The following is an 18,415-nucleotide window of genomic DNA, read 5'->3' on the forward strand; positions in this document are numbered from 1 at the left end:
ACTGGTTAGAGAAGGAATTATCTACAAATGTTGGTGACCCCGACGTGATCCAATGTAGCGAGCAGAGACGGGAGTCGTAAGCGGAGTGTCAAACAAAGGTGCCAACGAAAGCTGCTTTAATGACATTTAAACTGGCGATAACAAAACAAACACGAGAGTGGCTAGAACCGGCCGAATTAAGAGTCCCCCTAGGAACTCGCTAACTAAACAATGGTTCCGTGGGTGAATTATGTACAACCCACTACAGTACTTTCATTTATAGATAACATCTTCTTCTATAACAAAGACATTTATGGTATGTTCTAATATGAGTTACTTTTCATTTGGTCATGATACAATTATTTGTTCATGAAATTTGAACTCTTCAACATGATTTATGTGTTAACTTAGTAATCACATGAGTTAGATATGATGATATTCTCAGTGATAGTTTTTAATAGCAAAGGCAGTCCAATGTTTTTTAATGTGACTGATTTTGAGTTGACTTAAACTGTAATTTTATATGGGATAGTTCAAAATACATTGAAAATGTATGCTGTTGTTTTGTCTATTTCTTTGTCATCTGAGTGCATTGAAAGTACTTAAAAACACGGAAAACCCATGACCTCCGGGGGGCTTCGCCCCACTTCTCCCCCCACCAGGGCACTGCCCTGGACCTAGCTGGGTGCCCGCGGCCCCCAGACCCCCGCCTAATTTTCAGATAATTTCACTTTGGTCAAATCACATCCCTGATTTTTGATCATGTACAGTGCACGTGTCCTTCTCAACTTCACCGCTTAGCCTACCCTATTTTCTCAATTAGACAGCCCGTTTATCCGTAGCTCCTAGCTCAATATGCCTGGCTTGTCTTTTGCGTTACCCGTTGTAGGATAGACGAGGCACTATGAGCACAAATGCATTCGTTTTACTCAAACATACTGCAATGTTTATAAAAGTAAATGAATGAAGCATCATTGACGCAGGTTACGATAACCTCTCGTCTCTGCATAAGAATGTCACAATGATAAACTGAAACCCCCCTGTGCAGCGGCTAAATCGCCCTGCCGCTCACTCTTAGCTAACAACCAAAGAGTAAGCAACTGGACTTTTTAGAGATTGAGCTGTAGATGTTCCTCATGGAAGTTCCTCAAGCTCAAATTAGAAGTCCAGTTGCCTACAACTAAACTGTATGGATAAAATGACCTGGGTGAATGACAATATTCACAGACATTAGCCAACATCCAACTCACCAGATATTAACACATTGACAAACAGATATTAACACTGACAAACACTTACTGGGCAGAATGGCTCTTCAAATGTCGGATGAAATTTGAGGTGGTGGTCTGGCTGTCCGAAATTTTCCCGTTGCAAAATTTGCACTGCGCTGTTCGCCGTTTACCTTCTTCACAGAAGTTTTTGAAGCCAAAAGTTACTACCCTCGGAGCAGACATGCTGACTTCAGGTGGTTGCCGTGGAGGTGTGTGGCGCATGGGCAGAGTGGGCGTGACATGAGAGCGTTTCTCAGCCCGCATCCCGTACTGTAATTGTCAACATTATTTAAATAATGAAATATATATATATATATGAACACGCAAGTCATTCAAGTCATCGTGGCTCAAGTCAAGTCAAGTCCCGAGTCTTAGATTGCCAAGTCCAAGTCAAGTCACAAGTCATAAAAACAGCGACTCGAGTCGACTCGAGTCCAAGTCACTAAGTCTCAAGTCCCCATGTCTGATATATATATATATATATATATATATATATTTTTTTTAGATATTTGGTCTTGATTTATTTACTCTATATAAATGTTGTGTATTAAGTAACTCCAATGTAAACTATTGCTTTTATGGTGATACTTCCTACTATAACTAATTACCTGAGACTGTCACAGTGCAGGTGCATTTATAGAGAGACTTGATTACTCACAGGTGGATTCCATTTATCATCGTTAGTCATTTAGATCAACATTGAATCATTCAGAGATCCTCACTGAACTTCTGGACAGAGTTTGCTGCACTGAAAGTAAAGGGGCTGAATGATTTTGCACTCCAACTTTTTAGTTTTTTATTTGTTAAAAAAGTTTAAAATATCCAATAAAGTGTGTTCCACTTCATGATTATGTCCCTCTTATTGTTGATGGTTCACAAGGAATTACAGTTTTATATCTTTATGTTTGAAGTCTGAAATGTGGCAAAAAGTCACAAAGTTCAAGTGGGCCAAATAGTTTTGCAAGCCACTGTATATATATCGTTTTATATATATATATATATATATATATATATATATATATATATACACACACACCTTTCACAGGCAGTAAGTTAGATTATCCTGGATGTGAAAAATGCCCCCAAAAAAGATAACTCAGTACTCTTGGTTCTATTGACGTGGTTTTTTTCCCAGAAATTCCACTCTGCTCGGTCAGAGTGACATTGAATATCAAAACCATCTTTTACAGGCAGTCAGGTTGGTTGCCCTAGATGTGAAAACTGCCGACAACAACTGAATCTAAAGATGGCGGCGCCCCTGTTCGGCTGCGGCTACATCGGCTCGCTACAGTTTTTTACACTTCGGTCATAAAACCCTGTCTTCGACTCAGTTTTGACGGCGCACAGTCAACTCAAACTGCAGATCACTATACGATCGCAGTTTTTTTGCCGGATATGCGATCATCCAGAAATCAAGCGCTCTGTGCTACAACCACTCGGGAGTGTTTATTTAGCCACGGACTGCTACGTCAACAAGACCCAGCGGCCTACAAAGCAGCGAAGCAGAGTGGCAAGAGAGCGGTGTGACCGGAGGAGGAAGCAAGGTTGTCGGGCCGGGCTAGGCTTAAGGCTAAACCCTTCAAAAAGCATCTCCTATCCATTTTCCTCTCCAACATTCGCTCTGTAGACAATAAACGGGACCATTTACAACTGGAACTAACATCGAACCGCGAGATGACAAACTGCTGCACTAAAATTCTGACGAAGACATGGTTAAACTTATCTATCCTGGCTGACGCTCAAGGAAACTGCGGGTCAGATGTATCGACATTTCGTTTTGTATACACGTGTACACGAATCACAATAAAGTATATCTGAATCTGAATTGGCATTTTTGGTATTGCTGATTTTCCCAGAAATACAATCTACTCTCCCAGGACAGAACAAGTTTGGCAACCATCACGATATTTCACAAGCAATAACTTAAGTCACCCTAGAGGTGAAAATGCCCCAAAAAACTGATTCCACACTTTTGGTTTTGCTGAGTCAGCGGTTTTTCCAGAAAGGCATTCAAATGATTGTGCATCTCAAAGGCGCACAGCCATTCTAGTTCCATAAATAATTACTTAACCAGGAAACAAATACCTTGTTATTGCTTGTGTAAGAAAATATGTTGTTTGGATAAGAAACTACCAACACAGGACACTATGTCGCTGCCTTGAAGAGAAGAATTGTTTGCTTAGTTTACAAACTAAACTCATTTATTTGACTTAAAAAAAGTCATACTGTCAATCAAAGCTATCATGTCTTTTTTTATATACATACTGTTGAATATGTATCGCTTTAGGTGTTTATCATGTGTATTGTTAATATCCATTTGTTTCCTGCACAAATGTGACGTCAAACTTGTTTTACACAAGGCCCCAGCTTCGCGTCTTTTGTCTCACCAACACCCTGGTAACAGCACTGAGCCAATCAGAAAGCTGCAAACAAGGGGGTGTGACCAATAAGAGAAATCTACACGAGGAAAGTCGGTTCATTTGAGGTATTAACCCCGCCTCCTTGCCTTACTGACCGAATTTTGCATAAGGAAAAACATGTCGACGGCGACACCACGCGGACAAAACCAAACTTGCGTTTATCCGTCAGTAAAAGGGAGAAATTATTGTTTAAAAACTGTCAGAACTACTTCCAAAATACAAAACATGTGTATGTTTCAATTAAGCTGCACATGACTTTAAAGTTCGATCTCACCATCACTTATAGTGGAAGTGTTTGTGGATTGTTATCTGAGTGTCATAACCAGTCACCCCGTAATTTTGGTTAGGCCATAGGGGTCCTAAACCAAAAAGAAGAAAGATAAAAAGAAAAAAAAAAATGCAGGAAAAGGAACAAAAAAAGGAAAAAAAACATTTTTTTAAATAAAAACAGGTTTACTGTATTACCAATAATGGTGATATGTAATGCACAAAACAAATCAATATATTTTTAAAATCTATTATTCGACTAAATTATATTAGCATTTATTTTTTCCACTCAAGTGAACTTTTAACTCATTTTAGCATTTCATTTTTTGATAATAATAATAATATAAAGCAGCTTTAAAGTCGAGCAACTGGAATCCCAGTGTGACTCAACAAAATGTCTACCAAGAATTTTGACTTTTCAGTGCGACAATAAATAAACAACAAAATACAAAAAAAAACTATGGTTAAGAAATAAATGACTACATAAAAATCTAATTGTGAAACACGTGATCCCTTGAAACATAAACATGATTACTGATGTGACTCAGCTGTGCCCGCTCATTTGGCGCCAACTGCCGTGGGTTCTGATTGGCTCCATGTCAGTATTTGTACCCAGTCCTCTCTGGCCCCCTTTTGTCAATCTGTCTGCAAACCTCCGTGTATACAAGGCAAGCCTTTTGCGACCCTGACCCCTGCCTGTCCGGTTTTTGCTCCCATTTGTCTCCGGCTACAATCCGTTTTGATCCCGATCACGTCTGCTCTCCCATCCCGGCTTACAACCCCTTTTTGTTCCCGTCTACTCTCCCGTTCTGGCTTATGACTCGTTTCCGACCCCGGCAACGTCCTGCTCTCCCAGTCCCAGGCACCAACCAGTTTTCCGCCCCTGACACCGCCATCGCTCGCTACGGAAGATCCACTTCTGTTTTCGGATCACAATCCGAGTAGGAGAGCGATTTGCTTCCCGCGCAAAGTGAACTCCGGATGATGGGCGGAGCCCTTCCTCTCTCAATAAAACTTGTGGTAGACGTCATGCAAGTTGGTCCTGCTTCCGTTCTGGTCCTGACAAAACTAAAATATTCAGAATTGTAAAAATAATAATAAAATACACAACTATTTTAACCAAATTCAAAGTCAATAACAGAATCATTGGAAAAAAATGCATATTAACCAATAACATGGGGTAAAAAAAAAAGCGCCTGGAGAACAGCTGGTTGTCCTGTTTTACATTATTGAACCTGATGTCAAGTTAGGTCATGTTTTTTTGTTGACACCCTTAATCACAAGAAGTCTCAAAGGGCTGCACAGACCACAGATTATTGCAAACCACAGACTATTATGACACCATCCCCTGATCTAAAACCTACACGAGGGCAAGGAAAAACTAAAAACCACAGCATGATGATAATGAAGAAACATTGAGACAATTAGTAATCCCCCATCCAGGATGACCAGGTTGCGATTGATGATGCAAAGGCATCAACAAACAATACATGGACATCGTAAACATGAAATATAGGTCATTCATATCGATAGAATAGAAGTATCTTGTAAGCCTAAATTTAAACAGTTCCACTGAGGTTGCAGATCGAATCTCAGGGGCAGAACATTCCACAGCACTGGGGCCCGAATGGAGAACGCTCTTGAACTTATGGATTTCTTCTTGGCTCTTGGGATCACTAGCATTTTCAGAGCGAAGGCTCGGAGCAGGGACATAGGCGGAAATTAAATCTGATAGATATGAGGGGGCAAGTCCTTGCAGAATTTTGTATAATACCAACAGAACCTTAAAATCACATATTAAGCGAACAGGGAGCTATCTATCTATATCCCTCGAGAGGGGTGATCGACAGCAAGACAAACACATACACAAACAAAGAAAATGAAGGGAAAAATTAGCAAAAAACACACACAAAAAATGGAGTATGGCCAACCCAAATGCCTAAACAACCAAACAAGTTAGGCACCTTGACACCCAAGTATGTCATGCTTTCGTCCCTCCAGATGAAACGGGACACAAGAAAGCGGCCATGTCACTCGGGTCAGGGTGACACAACACACTCTTTTGTTCAACAGCAGAGCCCGACAGCTTTCACTGGTTTACCCCTGCCGCATCATACGGGTGCCCTGCCCATCCATTAGAACGCGTCCAAACATCCCACTATCCTTTACAACACCTCTCCCCTCATTCCTATAACCAACAAGAGCTCTAGCTTCCACTATATTTAGACCTCTTTCCTCCAGTGCACTCGTAACACCATCCATCCACGTCAACCGCAGCCTCTTGGTCTTCTTCCATTTACTTCTGCTCTGTAGATCCTCCTCAACATTCACTCCTCATCCACCCTCTTCATGTGTCCAAACCTACTGAGTACTCTCTTATCCACACGCTTGCTCAGTTCCACTACTACTCCAGTTCTTTCTCTCACAATTTCATTTCTCAATATATCCAATCTTGTCACTCTTAACATACTCCTTAAACACTTTATCTCAAAAACATTTCATTTCCTTCTCAAATCTGCGTTAAGGATCCAAGTCTCTGCACCATAAAACAGTTGGCACAATCACACTCTCATACAGTCCCCTCTTAACATCCATACTCATACTCTTGTTGCTCATCACTCTCCTCAGAGCACCCAAAACCTTGCTTCCTTGATTCACTCTATGCAATACCTGGCACTCCATCCCACCAACTGCAGCCACATCACAACCCAAGTACCTTAAGCTTTCAACTTTGGAGCTAATGCAGGTTAGCTAAAGTCGGAGTAATGTGAAAACCTTTTCTTAGTAAAAGCCTCGCTGCAGCATTTTGTACCAGCTGAAGGCTCTTAATTTTGGACTTCGGGAGACTGGAGAGTTGTCAGGGTTGTGTAGGGTTACTTTAACTGGATTACTTTTAATTACTTCTGGAATACTCCAATACCAAATACAGTGGAACCTCGTTTTTCGAACGCCTCTCAGTTCGACCAAAAATTTCGAGAAATTCTTGCTTTGCTGTTCGGTCCAAAAATCGGAGTTCGAACGCCGGTACGCTAGGGTGCGATGCTGAGAGGCGTACGGGTGTTTTAGTCCCTAATTATGCCTCCGAAGAAGGTCGGTGCAAGCAGGACAGGTGAAAAAAGACAATTTGTTGGTCCAACTATTGCCTTTAAGAAAGACATAATAGCTAAATATGAAAGAGGTGTACGAATTTCCGATCTTGCTAGTGAATACAGCATGGCTAAATCTACTATCAGTACGATAGTAAAGAATAAGGAGGCTGTGAAATCGAGTGATGCGGCTAAGGAAGTTAGCGCTATAAGCAAGCAACTGCTGCAAGTTTTGGAAGAGGTTGAAAAACTTTTGAGGATTTTTCTCTCCCCACCGTCCACCACAAAGGTAAGAAATCCTATTCATAATCCTTTTTTATTTTTACACGTTCATGTTAGCGTAATCGTTTGTACGGAAGATTACGATAACGCGAACGTACGATTAGCCTGGGTTCGCTTTGTTTACATAAAACATTCAGGGTGTTGGAACGGATTAAAACGATTTTACATTACTTTTAATGGGAAAAACGATTTTCGGTGATCGACCAAATCGGTTTTCGAACAGGGTTCTGGAACGGATTATGGTCGAGAACCGAGGTTCCACTGTATGCTAATAAAAGACAAAAGAAACTAAATATGAATAAAATGACTACATTTTGTGCAGGCTTGGGGAGTAACGGAATACATGGAACGGCAAAAATTATGTTGGCAAGCTGTTTGGATTTATTTTCATTTTGTTTCTGTCACATTTTATGTTAGTTTTGCCGGAGATCAAAGACAGGAGAGAAAGCTTACCACGTGTTGTGAGTCATCATTTTATTCATATTTAGTTTCTTTTGTCTTTTATCAGAATATTTGGTATTGGAGTAATCCAAAAGTAATCCAGTTAAAGTAACCCTACCCAACCCTGGTGTTGTGCAAATACAGTACATGTAGTGGGTAAAAATAGTCGTCTGAGCCCCCGTCATGCAATCGAGATGCCCCCTCCCCCAGAAACCAATGTCTGGTGACGCCCCTGGTCGTAACTGAATTGCTGTTTTGACTGCTAGGAGTCGTCTTTTACTCCTACTACTTCTACAACCGCAGTTGTGATTTTTATAAAAAGATTTTGGCGCAGTTACGGAAGTCGGTTTTCTACTGTATTTGCCGCGGAATAGAAAGTCACGTGAGGGGGAAAGGTACATTGTGATTGGCCCATTTTAGGCGTCACGCCGGAGGGTGTCACCGTGAGTTTCCTTCCCCCAATTTCCATTGGCTTGCAACGTTCCTGGCGCGAAGTTTGCAACAAAAAGCCCAGCAACCACCCAACAGGAGTCATTACTCATTAGATCTCTGCGTTTTTAGTCATTTGTGTCCGAAATATATATATATTTTTGTCGTCAACGATTTGTTTTCCGTGAAAATGCAGTCCGCTCGTTTGCCCCTTTCTCCCTCCAAAGAGAACCAGCTGAGAGCTGACGTCAGCAAGATGTCGCTGGACAAAGAAAATACGGTGAGTGACCGCCAAGCCAGCGACTCCCAAAGATAAATTGTGTTCTTTTTCGAATCGCTAACGTTATTTTATTGTTGCAGCCTCCAAGCATAAACGCGACGCACATCTTGGCGTCCAAAACGGCGCGCAAAATCTTCGTCGAGAAACCGGTAGGTGACGTCATAAGATAGCTCAGTAAGCCAGCCATTGTTAGAAAAGAGCGTTTTCATCTTGTAATTTGGTCCAAGTTTCCAAATTTAGCTTGGTTGTTATTGTTCTTGGCGTTGTTATAGCTATTTAAAGCTACCTGCCTATTTTGAACCACCATGGTGAAACTAATTTCTGACATTAAGTGCGTTTTCTGACCAAGCCGGTGACCATATTTGGTAAAATTGGGTTGAATAAAACCAGAAAATCTAATTCATATAATGCTTTTTAACAAATACTCTACTAGTGTGTCTTTGAGAATGGAGAAAAAATACGTTTCAAATGACCCTTAAAAAACAGTGAAAGAATTCACTTACACCTTGAGAAGTTGCAGTAGTTTTCCAGCCTCGGGGGCGTTGCCTAGTAAGTGACGTCACAAACTGGAGTCACGATAAAGGGAAATTGATTATTATTTATCCTAATGCTATCCATCCATTATCTGCACCGCCTATCCCCAGTAGGGTCGCAGGGGTGCTGGAGCCCATCCCAGCTATCTTCGGACAGGGGACACCCTGAACTGGTTGTCAGCCAGTCGCAGGGCACACAGGGACAGACACCTCGCTCTCTCAGTCACACCTAGGGATAATTCAGACCAGCCAATTAACCTGACATGCACGTTTCTGGAATGTGGGAGGAAACCGGAGTGCCCGGAGGAAACCCACGCAAGCACGGGGAGAACATGCAACTCCACACAGGAAGGTTCGATCTCGTGACCTCAGAACTGTGCCGCACATGTGCTAACTAATGCCCTACCGTGCTGCCCTATCCTAATGCTAATGAATATATCATTTATTCAAAATATAAACTATCGATTTAAATGAGAAGCCATAATACATATTTCTACATACTTGTAGGTCTGGATGGAGTCCTCTTGCTTCAATTTGAATTTTTCTTATTGACTATGCTGGTTGTACATGTCAAGCTTCTTTCTTTGTCAATTTCGGAATCTCAATTAATTAAAACAAATACATGTAAACAACATGTTAATAGTTTCAAATGTGTTCATGTTCCAGGTGAAAGCTGTAAAAAAGAATGACGTTGACATTGCTGAACCTCTGCTGAAGGACAACCCTCGCCGCTTTGTCATCTTCCCTATCCAATACCAGGACATCTGGCGAATGTACAAAAAAGCAGAGGCTTCTTTCTGGACTGCCGAAGAGGTCGGCACTCATGTCCCCTGCGTGTCAGTAGGTGTTTTCACCGTGTCCTAATGCGTTTGTGTGTAGGTGGACCTATCCAAGGACATGCAGCACTGGGAAGGCCTGAAGGAAGACGAGAAGTTTTTCATCTCCCACGTCTTGGCCTTCTTTGCTGCCAGTGATGGCATCGTCAATGAGAATCTGGTAAGCGCGGCCATTCAAGTCATGTTTGTTTGTGACGCCCTTAATCATAAGGAGTCTCAAAGGGCTGCACAGACCAGACTATTATAACACAAGATCGCACATGAGGTAATCCCCCTTCCAGGATGACCAGGTTGCAATAACAAATAATACACTGACATTCTCAATGTGAAATATAGGTCATTCAAAAGCTATAGAAGTGTCTTTTAGATCTAAATTTAAACAGTTCCACTGAGGTTTCAGATTGAAGCTCAGAGGCCAGAGCAGTCCAGTTTCAGAGCCCGAATGAAGAACCCTCTCGAACCTGTGGATCTCTTCTTGGGATCACTACTAGACCAGCATTTTCTGAGCAAAGGCTCCGTAAAACCAGACATCACATTCTGAACAAGCGTTGTCGAATAATGAAAATCTCATACATTTATAAACCAAGACCCAGAAGGAAGGGTCCTTAGCTAGGGATCGTTCCATCTTTGGTTAAACTCTGATCGGGGACACTGATTGGTGAGGCAACACATGATATAATCACCCAATGCAGACTACGTGTTCCAAAAATCCCCGTGGGGCAACACATGGAGTTTCTCATAACTGATCGGCATGCATTTGAGCTGACCTTCCCTCAACTGGAAATAGATGTTTCCTAACTCTATATCAAGAAATACAGTTGAGAACGAATAAATTACATTTTTATACATGAATCAAATCAATACAATTTTCCTTACAGGTGGAGCGCTTCACACAGGAAGTTCAGGTTACAGAGGCGCGTTGCTTCTACGGCTTCCAGATCGCCATGGAGAACATTCACTCGGAGATGTACAGTCTACTCATTGACACTTACATCAAAGACCCCAAGGAGAGGTAAGCTGGTGGTGAGGGCATGTGTGTGTTGGGAAACTCTTTGACGCTGATTTGAACCATTTCAGGGAATACCTGTTCAACGCCATTGAGACCATGCCGTGTGTCAAGAAGAAGGCCGATTGGGCAATCAACTGGATCGGAAACAAGAACGCCGCCTACGGTAAGGAACCCCTGATGTCCATCTTGTCTGGTGCAACTGTTTAATCATCTCCACCTCCAGGTGAGCGCGTGGTGGCCTTCGCCGCCGTGGAGGGCATTTTCTTCTCCGGGTCCTTCGCTGCCATCTTCTGGCTGAAGAAACGTGGCCTGATGCCAGGGCTGACCTTCTCAAACGAGCTCATCAGCAGAGACGAGGTCAGGGTCACGCCATCGTCTGTCGGTGGTGAGTGGTTTGACATGCGTCGTGACGGGTTGTGTCGCTTTCAGGGACTCCACTGCGACTTTGCGTGTTTGATGTTCAAGCATCTCGTCAACAAGCCCTCCGAGGAGATTGTGACGTCCATCATCAAGAATGCGGTAGAGATCGAGCAGGTGGGCGTCCACACCACCCGTCTCTGTCTGTCTCCACTCCTAAATGTGCACACTTTGACCTTTTAATTTATATTTACACAAAGTATGAAAATAATATATTTTGTATGGTATCTAGCACTAATTCTAAGTAGGTAGTAAAAGCACCTATTCAAATATTTAAAGAACATAAGGGAGAAAATGTTCTTAGTCTGTGCAAAATATTCTAAAATGCACCATGTTTGTCAAGTCTTATTTAAAGTTGAAGGGCTTTACAAATGCTCGTTTGAAACTTTTTTTCCGTTATGGAAATAATAACCCCCGATGTCCATCTTGTTTGGTGCAACTGTTTAATCATCTCCACCTTCAGGTGAGCGTGTGGTGGTGTGGTCTATTTCATTATTTATCTGCTGTTCTTTAATAATAATACATGTATTGGGTTGTTCTGAAAAAGGGGCCATAAGTTGTCACTCATAACATGATTTCTGACTTTTTTGTGGACAAAGTAAACCCCAACAAAAACTTCAGGGGGCCTGTATGATACTTGGTCACTAAAGTGTTTAATCAACTGTAACTGCCCTGTAGGTACACTCATGTTCATCAATATTCCTAAATCCAGGGTTCGTGCGGTTCTTGTAAATCATGAAAATGCTTGTTTTCAAAATCAGGAAAATGATTTAGTTTTGGGGGAAGTGCTTGAATGGTAAATGGTCTGCATTTATATAGCGTTTTTCAAGTCAATGAAGACCTCCCAAAGCGCTTTACACTTACCCATTCACACACCAATAGGGAGTCAGCCATGCATGGCACCTACCTGCTTGTTGGGGGTATTAGGGATTCAGCGTCTTGCCCAAGGACACTTTGACATATAACACGGAGGAGCCGGGAATTGAACCTGCGACCTCTTGATCCCAAGACGAGCGTTCTACCTCCAGAGCTAAAAGGCTTAAAATTATTTTAATTGGTGTATTTCCAGGCAGTCTGACTTTATAGACCATGTTTTTAAATGAAGAACATGAAAAGTTGTCATGTGTCTCGTTACTGCTCCATGACTGGATTATCATAAAAATCATGTGAATTTCTGCTCTTTTTCAAGAAGTGGTTCTTTCGACTCAGCTCACTGAGAAGAGTAGCTTTTTTTTTGGCTCCTCGGATTTTTTTAATTACCGTATTTTCCGCTCTATAAGGCGCACCTAAAAGCCTTTATTTTTTTCAAAAGCTGACCATGCGCCTTATAATACAGTGCGCCTTATATATGGATCAATATTAAGTCTTGCAACTAAGCCAAGCAGCCGCCGACTCGATTTTCCCCCGAACGTAAAGTAGTCCGCGGTATATGCTGGGATTTATATACCGGTGTTTCATTGGCTAACCAATGTGTCAATCATCATTTGAATCAGTCACTATTGGCTTAAGTTATTCGGGGGTAAAGGGGGCGGATCCTTTTTATCATTTACAGGCTCGCATAGGCTAAACAAAAGCCTGCAATTGGCCGAGAAAGATGAATGTGAATAGCAAGTTTGGTTGTCTACGGCAGAGAGAAAACATGTTTTACTATTCTGTATTTGTAAATATTTTACTCTCCTGGATTTACTACACTCACGGATATAAGAGGACCATGGTTGCACATTATTATTGAACGTAACGACTTCGGTGAGCTACTCCGGCTATATATTTTCCCAGTATCTTGTTTCAGAGTGATCTCAATGTTTCTGTGATGAGTCTTTTTTTAAATTAAACCCAATTCCAAGTGTTTATTGTCATATGCACAGTAAAGTTGCGAGCGAAAAAGAAAATAGAAACTAAGGATTCGTTGGCATTTCTTGAATCCCAAGACTTTAACCTTCCGAATGATATTTAGAAAGATGCATTTGAGTAACATCGTACACAGTTTCCGTATATGTCTGAGACACGTATTCGCTTCTTTGCAAGCTTTCGGAATGTTAAGGGGGTAATAAGTTTGACTGAACTATCTGTTTTGTCGACGTTCCCATTGTAGCGCCTTATAATCCGGTGTGCCTTATGTATGGAAGATATGGGACCAAAAACTATTTTGGGTGTGCGCCCTATAGTGCGAAAATACGGTAATTATGCTTTGCAGAGGGTCCTTGCAAAAACATATAATATTCACTATCTACAAAATAAATTGTAAGATGCAAAGCATTTTTGGATTTTTACACACTGAAATGTGTGACATATTGAAGTTGCGCTTGCATTGTTGAAGCAGAATGGCAGAATTTCTGTTTGTTTATAGCAGCCCTTTGACGCAAGATAATAGATAGGAAAGTGGAAATTGGCGCAAAGAATGTACTAGCAGCGAGATGGCAACTTTATTTCTGTCATTGGAGCCAACCAAAAATAAAACTTACTTTGGAATTAGTAGTTATTTGCCAGGTTTGACTGAGGATCCATAGTGTACCATAAATATTTTTTGTTTTTATTGTTTTTGCCTCGACTCTAAATCTTGTATGTTTGTTTGTCGACTTGCTCTTAAATTTGATTTCAAAAGACATTTAACGTTCCTTAAGCTGTAGGAACCCTGTTTTTTATTTGATTGCTAGTGTCAAAAACAGTCTCTAACCCTCTCTCTAATGATAATCCTCTTTTGTCTCTTTCTCCAGGAGTTCCTGACGCAGGCGTTGCCGGTCAAGCTCATCGGGATGAACTGCGATCTGATGAAGCGCTACATCGAGTTTGTGGCCGACCGGCTCATGGTGGAGCTGGGCTTCGCCAAGGTAAGCTGAAGAGCTGAGAGAAACCGAAACGTTGCCGTTATGATGAGTGGCGCAGGGGTACGTACCTCAGCCGGTAATGGGGGCTGAGCGTCGCCGCCAATGCCCCGCTGCCGGGCATGTGGCCTGGTGGCGGGCAGGCGGCGACGTGACACAGACGCCAGACTGAACGGTTGCCGGTGTTCTGCCGAAATGTCCTACTCTGTCGAGATGTCCTACCGTAGGCTGATCTGACACCCATATCTGAAAACCCTGAATTGACGTCTGAAATATTTACCTCATATCAGCTCTTTTTGTCGATGAATGTGGGTACAATGTTCTAAAGAATTTAATAGAAAACTTACATGTACCTTAGATGAAAGCAGATAGGATGCTCTGACAATTTAGATAAATTAGGAGTTTGTAATGGTAGAACATTCTGACAGCTGAGTAGACTCTTTTCTAAAAAGGAGAATGTTTTTAATGTTTTAAGGTTGCTTGAAATCCATGAAAATGCTTAAGATTTAATGTTGTGTTTTGGGTGAAGTGCTTGTTAATGCTCGAAATTGTCGCCATGTTTCTCAACAAGTCTGCTTGAAAATGACAGGCACTCGTCTATGGTGGCTTCTCTTTGCCATTGGATCTCTTCTTCCCTTCTGATTAACTGCAGCTTGCATTAGTTTATACAGCATTGTACTATATTGCATCGTTGCCCCCTACAGGTGAATGCGACACCTGAACGGGGCACCAAGAAATGTGTATTGGTGTAAGGATTACTTTTCAATTATGGGCCAGGTAGTTTTTTTTCCCCAGTAGTAAATTATAATGGGAGAACTTCCTCCCACTGAAACCGAAAGCTACCTATTAATGTAATTTTTAATGCCTAAATGGGGAGAGATTTGTCTCTAACAATCGTGTGTTGATTAAAATAACAAATGCATATTTAGATTGCAGATGTTGTGGAATGCTCTTCCCCCTGAGATTCGATCTGGAAACGCAATGGAAATGTTTAAATCTAAGCCTAAAACACACTTCTATTCTATAGCATATGAATACCGTATTTTCCGCACTATAAGGCGCACCTAAAAGCCTTTATTTTTTTCAAAAGCTGACCATGCGCCTTAACATACAGTGCACCTTATAGATGGATCAATATTAAGTCGCAAAGTCTTGCAACTAAGGCAAGCAGCCGCCGACTAGATTTTTCTTTCATTTCCTAACCAATGTGTCAATCATCATTTGAATCGATCACTATTGGCTAAACTTATTCGGAGGTAGAGGGGGCGGATCCTTTTTATAATTTACAGGCTCGCATAGGCTAAAGGGGCAAAAACAAAGCCTCCGATTGGCCGAAAAAGATGTGTCAATCATCATTTGAATCGATCACTATTGGCTAAACTTATTCGGAGGTAAAGGGGGCGGATCCTTTTTAGTATTTACAGGCTCGCATAGGCTAAAGGGGCGAAACAAAGCCTGCAATTGGCCGAGAAAGATGAATGTGAATAGCAAGTTTGCTTGAACTACGCCATAAAGAAAACATGTTTTATTATTCTGTATTTGTAAATATTTTACTCTCCTGGATTTACTTCACTCACGGTTGTAAGAGGACCATGGTTGCACATTAATTATTGAACGCAACGACTTCAGTGACCTACTCCGGCTATCTATTTTTACCTTATGCACCTTATGTATGGAAGATATAGGACCAAAAACTATTTTTTGGGGGGTGCGCCCTATAACCCGGTGCGCCTTATAGTGCGGAAAATACGGTAACCTATATTTTCTGTTGACAATATCTGCGTATTATTCGTTATAGCAACATCCGTTGCAGCCTGGTCATCCTGGCAGGGGGATTTCCTCATGTAAAGTCCCTTCTCAAGGTTTCTTCATTTTCCTCATGTTGAGGTTTTTTCTTGCCTTCATCTAGGTTTCAGATCAGGGGATGGTGTAATAATAGTCTGTGGTTTGCAATAATCTGTGGTCTGTGCAGCCCTTTGAGACTCTGATTAAGGGCTCTACAAATAAAGATGACTTGACCAGATGTTTTTGTGGCCCTGCAAATTGCTAGATACGCTACGGCGTTAGCATCCATGAGTACTTCTGCAAACAATTGGCGCATTGCGTGTGACGTCACGTGAGCACTACTGCGCATATAGGACACTGATTGCATTCAAACAGGAGATCGCATACAAGTCACATTTAGGTGGAAGTCTTGGGTATGATTCCGGTGAGGCTCGAAACCTGTGACCTCCTAGTCTCAGGACAGGGGCCCAAACCTAAGGACAAATAGCTCGTCTACGTTTGCCACTTTACATCATATACATGGTGCGCCGCACAATTTGAAGAAAATCTGAGACTTCCATGTAGGCCTTATGGTCTCGAAAATACGATATCACTGCTTTCAAATGCATGTAAGATGGGTAGGACTTACACATTTCCTGAGAAATCGATATCAGCTCCGTTTTTAGCATGGTCCTCTCGATGGGTAGGAAAGAACTTCAGAACACTCTCTTTGATCACGAGAAAAAATTCCTGTGCCTTGTTTGACTCGCTCCCATTTGGTTTTTGTTTCTTAGCTGTACTGCGTTGAGAACCCGTTTGACTTCATGGAGAACATCTCCCTGGAGGGAAAGACCAACTTCTTCGAGAAGCGCGTGGGCGAGTACCAGCGGATGGGCGTCATGACCACCACCACAGACAACAGTTTTACATTGGAGGCGGACTTCTAAATACGACCATGCTCCGATAAAGCCACGGAAACCTCAAAGTTAATGATTGGTCCTAGTGTACATTTTGTTTTTTTTGTAAATTTGGTACTTTAGGTTTTTGTGATCATCATCACCTTATGAACTCAATGCAGTTGGACCAGTTTTAAACCAAGCATGCTGCTGAGGACTTGATTATACATTAAATGTATGAGTTTCTATGCATCGTTTTATCTTAGTTTTACATTTTGTAAATGTTTGTATTAAAATTATTATTTTTTAAAAAATATGTTAATTTTAATTTGTCTTTTTGTTGTTGTTCTGCTTTTAAAAGTAGACTGGTTCAACCGGGGGCGGTTTTAGATTTGGAGCTTTGGCGGTGCTAAGCACCAAAAATGCCTGACTGGCTACATTTTATTTTTCAATTCACTTAAAGGAACGGTGTGTAATATGTACTACCAAAAAACACCCTCATTCAGGTAAAATCTATTGATTTGAACAATAGGCATGAATACATGAACTCATGTTAATCAGTGTAAATATTCATAGGTTGAGAAAATGTATATGTAACGGCAGGAAGCATCCCTAATAGTCGCCATCTTTGTCTGGCCTCTTGCTGCTGCGCTATGTTGGCCCTAGTGCTATCTAGTGGTCAAATATGACACCTTTTAAAGTAATTTAGGATCGTTCAAGATTTCAGTAGTGTCACTTCCCACTTGTAAACCCCGCTTTACACTTTGTGGTTAGCAGAAACAATATTACCATGCCATTCACAGTTTTAACTCATCCATCCATCCATTAGCTGTACCGCTTATCCTCAGTAGGGTCGCGGGGGTGCTGGAGCCCATCTCCGGGCAGTGGGCAGGGGACACCCTGAACTGGTTGCCAGCCAATCGCCAGTTTTAACTCGTTTTTTATTTTCAAGCCTATCCTGTCCTTTAATAAGGTAAATGTAGTTTTAAACATGCAGCAATTCTTGGGGGTGCTCGAGAACCTATCAAATCGGGACGGTTACGTCTATGGGTTCATTAACACCATAAAGCAGGGGTGTCAAACAGGTGGCCTGCGGGCCATATCGGGCCCGCTAAGGGATTGAATTGGGCCCACGGGACAACGCTCAGAGAACCGCAAGAGAAAAACGAGCTGCAGTTTGAAATATGTTGACTTGATGTTGCCAAAGCCAGGTGCCTCTTCCTGTTTTTTTTCTCCTTTCACTCGTTTATTTTATTCTTTTCCTACCTGTTTATATTCTTCTTGTCCTTTTCTTTCTTTCCCCTAGTGCTTCATCTCCGTGTTCTACTTCTTGTTCTTCTCGTTGTTTGCCTCGTTTTTATATTATTTCACTCCTTGTCGTTCTTCTCCATAACCTTCTTCTTTTTCTTCTGCTGTACTTGAATCTCTTTCTCTCTTTCTAATTTCGTCCCTTTTTCTCTCATTCTCTGTCTCTCTCTTTCACTCTGTCTTTCTTTTTCTTTGTTCCTCTTTGTCTCTTTCTCTGTCTTTTTACATTCTTTCTCCCTCTCACTATTTCTCTTTTTATCTCTTTTGTTTCTCTCTCTCTCTCTCTCTTTCCCTTTCTTTCTCCCTTTCTTTCTTTCTTTGTCCCACCCTCTCTCTTTTTCTCTCCCTCCCTTTTTTTATTTCTTTCTCTCTAAT

The 18,415-nt window shown here is 41.5% G+C and overlaps 1 protein-coding gene and 1 non-coding gene across 2 annotated transcripts; both read left to right on the forward strand.

Moving 5' to 3' along the window:
• Positions 1 to 8,195: 8,195 nt before the first annotated feature.
• Positions 8,196 to 17,048, forward strand: LOC148346438 (ribonucleoside-diphosphate reductase subunit M2-like). The gene is made up of 10 exons (XM_088324750.1): positions 8,196 to 8,455; positions 8,536 to 8,604; positions 9,655 to 9,801; positions 9,868 to 9,984; positions 10,703 to 10,836; positions 10,902 to 10,996; positions 11,057 to 11,190; positions 11,263 to 11,367; positions 13,965 to 14,078; positions 16,631 to 17,048. The coding sequence occupies exons 1-10, from the start codon at positions 8,366 to 8,368 to the stop codon at positions 16,781 to 16,783; spliced, it is 1,158 nt and encodes a 385-aa protein (XP_088180876.1). The 5' UTR covers positions 8,196 to 8,365; the 3' UTR covers positions 16,784 to 17,048.
• On the forward strand, positions 14,112 to 14,249 carry LOC148346439 (small nucleolar RNA SNORD94). Its single transcript, XR_015848379.1, has one exon. It is a non-coding gene; the product is annotated as a small nucleolar RNA SNORD94 (small nucleolar RNA).
• Positions 17,049 to 18,415: the final 1,367 nt, after the last annotated feature.

Source organism: Urocampus carinirostris, chromosome 20 (assembly GCF_059441175.1).
Source record: "Urocampus carinirostris isolate Australia breed hairy pipefish chromosome 20, RoL_Ucar_1.0, whole genome shotgun sequence".
NCBI classification, from domain to species: Eukaryota; Metazoa; Chordata; class Actinopteri; order Syngnathiformes; family Syngnathidae; genus Urocampus; species Urocampus carinirostris.